The sequence below is a fragment of the Gracilinanus agilis genome, unplaced genomic scaffold, assembly GCF_016433145.1.
Source record: "Gracilinanus agilis isolate LMUSP501 unplaced genomic scaffold, AgileGrace unplaced_scaffold57298, whole genome shotgun sequence".
NCBI lineage: Eukaryota > Metazoa > Chordata > Mammalia > Didelphimorphia > Didelphidae > Gracilinanus > Gracilinanus agilis.
In genome coordinates, this window is record NW_025392796.1 from 1 (window position 1) to 5,606 (window position 5,606).

Consider the following 5,606-nt stretch of genomic DNA (forward strand, 5'->3'; position numbering starts at 1 on the left):
TATTTAATCAAAGGAAGCACCATTTCCATCAGGGCTAGAATAATAAGGACTGAAAGACAATATATATCATGTTCCTATTGTTGGGATACCTCCATGTACATTTTCCTTCGTAACAGGCAACCCTTGGAGTCTGGAATCAAGCTTAGGCTCAGTGTGAGAGGAGAGAGAGATATGTCAAGTCTCTATCCAGTGTTCAATGTCTGCTCTTCTCTCCATGCGAGTGGGAACCAGAAATGAAATCACAAATGCTAAAGCAGCATTTTGTTGAGAGGTAATAGGAAAAAATTTTTGTGGAAAATCTTGCCGTGGAATCAGTATTAGTTCTTCTAACCATAACTAGTCAACCAAGTTACAACTTTAGTGTTAGTCTTGACTCTTTCTTCTACTTCTCCAAGTGCAGACAGAGAAACACCATCTTCTACCATCAAAAACATTCTCCTCAGAATTGGCTTCTATTTCTACTCAAAAGGAGGAGTACTGTTTTCCTCTTTGTCCTTTTCCCCCTCACACTTTCCTTATCCTTCCACTTTCTACTAGGGACTCCTTTATGGACTAAGGAATGACAGCATTCTTTGAGAAGGTTGAAATGTTGAATAATTCACTGAATGATATTATTATTAGGAAGAATTTTTTTCCTTAGGGATTAAAATACAGGTTTAGGAAGATGAAGTGTGTCTTCACTTCTAAAATATGTTGTGAGCAAGATTATTATTTAGTTGTGATGTAGGAGACTTAGCAGGAAGGGCTGGAGAATTCCACATGGAATGGGGAAGCAGGAAATTGCTTGCACTCCCTGAGAAGGACTCCATGGTGGTTGGGACAGGCAGTAACTGATTCCTTGGGAGATCTCAGAGCTTGTGGAGTTGCACCCTGATTCCCTGGGATCCTGGAGTGTGGTGAAGTTTGGAAGCAGAGGACATCTATCCTGCACAACAGCACTGAGTAGGGAGTGATCTGCAATCTGGTAGACAGCTTGCAGGCTCCTCTCCCTACTGGGCTGCTTTGGACCATCAGTTCTAGAGGAGTTGGTTCCTGGCATCCTGAAAACATCTCTGGACTCTACTGTGAGGATTCCCACTCCAGTACTGTTATTCTCTGGGCCCTGCCTGGCTTAGGTCTTAGATTAGTGTAGATAAGTCCTTCCCCTGTCCCTGTGGTTTGCCCTTAGCTTGTAAGTAGAGAATCCCAATTCCCATCCTTTATCTTGTAGTCCCTGATTAAAACCTATTATAACTCTTTCCCTTTTGCCTGCTGGTTCCATAGGCCCTTGCCTAGGTGGGCTGAGTGATTGGAAAAATGGAAAATTTTTCTAAAAATTAAAATGTAAAATGTAAAAAAAAAATTCCTAATTAAGACCCAAAACATGAGAGGACTAAGAGATAGCAGGAGCTAGTATTTTGGGATCAAGGTTGGAAAAAGTAGAGGAAAGGAAAAGGAACACTTTGACTGTGGTGTCTAATTTAGAGCATGAATGGAAAATGGTGAAATCTGTCCAGACAGAGCACAAAGGAGCTGGGCTTTTCTTGATTCCTAGCCTTGGACATACCTCTTGACAATGGCCTTGTTCCTTAATGCTGACTCTTCCTTTCCCTCATTTGTAGAATGTTTTCAGGATGTTCCACATACTCTTTGGTTCTCTTTGTCCCTTTCAAATCCCTGTTCTGACAACTTCCTTGAACATCTCATTACAATCTTTTCATTTCAATGTCCTTCCAGATCACTCTGACTTCTTTCTCCATGGCTTTAGTTCATGATTCACAAGTATATTCCCCTGAAACTTGAATCCCAACAGTAATTAACTCTCTGACATCTTATCCTCATATTTAGAAAATTAAGCATTAGTTTGAAATAGATAATTTTGACCCAATATATATTTATCTTCCAATGGTTTATTACTTTATGCAAATAACCGTTTAACTTCCTGATCTAAGAGGGCCTATATTAGTTTCAAAGGTCTGGTTCACTCAGGTAAGGGGGTGAATAGTTTTATTTGAGATCAATGAATGGAAACAAAGAAAAAGAAAATAATCATTTATTAACTTTTCTACTTGGTAGAATTATTCTAGGTCCTTTCTCTACAATATTAGATAGAAATTGTTGAACAAATATAAACACTACTTGTTCTTAATGGATAATTTTTATATCCATTATTAGTTCTATTTTAAAATTAATCAATATGTTGAATCAACATTTAATAATATTGGCCTGTTATGTACATTTTCTGTTTGACAATGATATCACAAAGTTGGATGTCCCCACATTTCAGTTTTATACTCCCATATTTTCTTTTACTGATGCCTGTTATTGAGACCTGACTGACCTCTGTTTCTCTGACTTTGTCCCTTTGGGAAATGGAATCATTAGAGTTTGCTATAACTTCAGTCTGTGTCAATATCCATGCATGGCCAGAACTGAAGGAATGCCACAGCAAACCTGGAGTTTCATGTCTTACAGGAAGAAGGAAAATATTTGCCTGTTTACTTTTAGCTAGCTGAGTCCAAAGGCAGGTAGGACACTCAGACTGAACCCTTGAGATGTTAGTGATGTTAGCAAATTCATTTGCTCTAAGAGGTGTGGAGGGCTTTTTTTTTTCCAGTTGAAAAATGTTCCCACTTACTTTGAACTTGTTTGAGATGAACTGAAAAAACAAAACAAAATAAAATAAAATTCCAACTCCATGAATTAAAGTGAAAACTGTTAAGAAAGAGATAGTGTTTTCTTCTAATATAAGATGTGCTTCAGGATAGGTTAGAAGAAAATTACTAGAAAGAGTTGTTTGGTGAAAGTGGAGTGACAGCTAAGGGACTTGTTCATCCCACAGGACAAATGTTTGTCCTGCCACATGCTTACACAACCCAAGTGCCCATTACACTCTAATGATTCTATAACATAATGCAGTCAATCCAGAAAAGATGTCTTTCTTTTGAGAATAAAAAAAGGAAAATCATCAAAAAAGGGACGGGACCATGGCTTAAGATGGATATGAAAAGTAGAAATATTAACAGAGAGCAGAAAGAGAAGAGATATTGAAATCGTCTTTTGTTGTGTTCTCTGTTGAGAACAATGATCTTTGGCCTGCCAAGGAAAGCAAGTACATGGCCACAGGGGAACTGATGCCCAGTTTGTATAAGCAGATACTCTGAAATATCTAACGTTTAGATGTATTTGCATCAAAAGGCCCTTATAGGAAACAAAGTATATGTGCCTATCAGTTGGGAAATAGATAAACCAGTGGTGTATGAATTAAATGGAATATTACTGGGTTTTAATGATGATTAATATGATTGAACACAGAGAAGTTTGGGAAGAATTACATCAACTTATATGAAGTGAAACATGAAACATTATGATGTACAATTGTTTAAACAATGTACATGGAAACAAGAACAATTTTAAATGAATTCTGTGCAATTTGGAATTATGTTAATAAAATGACTAAAATGTGAAAATAAAGGCCCTCGTCATCTACATTCTGAAGTACTGAAAGAACTGACAATTAGAGTGTTTTTGAAAGTTCGCAGGGGATAGAAGAGTATTAGAGCAGGGTAAATGCTGTACATATTTTCACGGAAGGGAAGAGAACCCAAGACAACCCGAGTGACAGCACTACCCAGTGAGAGCTTCCCCAGGAACCTGTCACAGGTCAGCACTACCAGATCAGCATCAAGTCCAGTCAGAACAATGATTCCTTGACACTGGCCAGTCCTCCAGAGGCAAAATCTAAGGCTCTGGATAAAGCTGGTGTCCTTTATCGCACCAAGACAGTGGACAAAGGGAAACGTCTTCAGAAGAAGAATTGGAGCTCATCCTGGACTGTGCTAGAAGGCGGGATTCTGACCTTCTTTGAGGAGTCAAAGGCCTCAACTGCTGGCAGCCTGAGACAGCCATCCAACTTGTCGACTCCAGAGTATACTGTGGACCTCCGAGGAGCTACTCTGAATTGGGCCACAAAAGACAAGTCCAGCAAGAAAAATGTGCTAGAGCTCCGGAGCCGAGATAGCTCCGAATACCTGATTCACCATGACTCAGAGACCATTGTTGGGACTTGGTGCAAGGCGATCATTCAGGGCATCCAGGAGCAGTCCACAGACCCCTATCCTGAGATTGACTGTGCAAACAGTGCTGACTTTGGGTCCAGTGGGCGGCTGGGAGATGGAAGGGAGAAAGAAGAGGAAAAGAAGCATCCTATCAGTCCCATGGGTCCTGAGAGTGACTCCAGCAAGGTCTGACACAAACTCCGAAAATCCTTGTTGAGGCGGGAGGAAGGCTATATCAAAGACCAGGTGTTTGGCTGTGCATTGTCCAGGCTGTGCGACCCAGAGAACAGCCTCATACCCCGCTTTCTGTTGCAGCGTACCCTGACTGTGGAGTCTCGGGGGATGGACATCGATGGATTATACCGCATCAGTGGGAATCTGGCCACCATCCAGAAACCACGTTACAAGGTGGGCCATGATGAACGCCTGGACCTGGACTATGGGCGCTGCGAGGACGTCCACGTCATGACCGGAGCACTGAAGCTCTTCTTCCGGGAGCTCCCCGAATCCCTCTTCCCCTTCTCTCACTTCCACCAGTTCATCTCTGCCATCCAACTCCCTGATCAGGCCAAGCGGAGCTGCCACGTCCAGGACCTGGTGCATTCTCTTCCTGCCCCCAATCAGAACACCATGCGTCTCCTCTTCCAGCACCTCTGCAGGCTGATCGAACACAGAGAAGAAAACCGCATGTCCATACCGTGTGAGGCGATTGTCTTTGGGCCAGCGCTGCTGCGGCCCGAGAGCGAGGAGGGAAACATGCCTATGACCATGGTGTTTCAGAACCAGGTGGTTGAGCTGATACTTCAGCAGTGCAGGGACATCTTCCCCCAACGCTGACCCAGTCCTGCCAGAGGCCGGGACACAGCTGGACAGTGGGGTGTTGACACAGTGGGGTGGGAGGGTAGAGGAATGAGGGACCAATTTAACCAATAAATAATTTACTTTGTGCTGGGGGAAAAAAATTCCATGGACCTTAGAGACCTGAGAGCTTGACTTCAATTCCTGACAAAATTTTTCAATGTATCATTAAAATGACGACTAGTGATCCTCTAGCAAAAGAAGTAGGCAAAAACATCCACCTTGGCTTCATCCTCCTCAGATAATGCAGCAAATTATCCACTTCTCTTTTTTCAGCTGCAAACCAGGGGGATGGTGTAGGTTTTCAGCAAAGTCTTTTTACAAAGTCTTTGATGTATTTCTTTTGAATGAGCTTTTAAATAGATGTGAGCTTGGCAATAGTACATTTAGTTGAAGTTGTGAGTGGTTGTGTGATGGACTAGTAGATAGTAGGTAGTGGATAGTAGAAACTATTAACCATTGAATGAATATCTTGGGAGATGATTTCTAGTGGAATAGCCTTGGTGCCTGGACTGGTCTGTATGCTACAACACATTTTTAGTCACCACTGACATATAGAATACTTTTTGTTTTGTTGGATTGGCAGAAGATGAGAAAGAATCCAGAATATGTTGCCAGTTCCTTGAGAAAGAGCCAGCCTAAAAAGGTGAAAATTAAAAGAACTAAAAGAGAAGTGATGACTCACATTTTGGGTGAAACAAGCAATTTGAC

The 5,606-nt window shown here is 41.5% G+C and overlaps 1 protein-coding gene across 1 annotated transcript; it reads left to right on the forward strand.

The window, feature by feature from the left end:
- Window positions 1–3,573: 3,573 nt before the first annotated feature.
- LOC123256242 (rho GTPase-activating protein 27-like) lies at window positions 3,574–4,920 on the forward strand (the record flags this gene model as incomplete). The annotated part of the gene is given in 1 exon segment (XM_044684906.1): window positions 3,574–4,920. A coding segment is annotated over 1 exon segment (1,301 nt), but the record flags the coding sequence as incomplete, so codon positions are not given.
- Window positions 4,921–5,606: the final 686 nt, after the last annotated feature.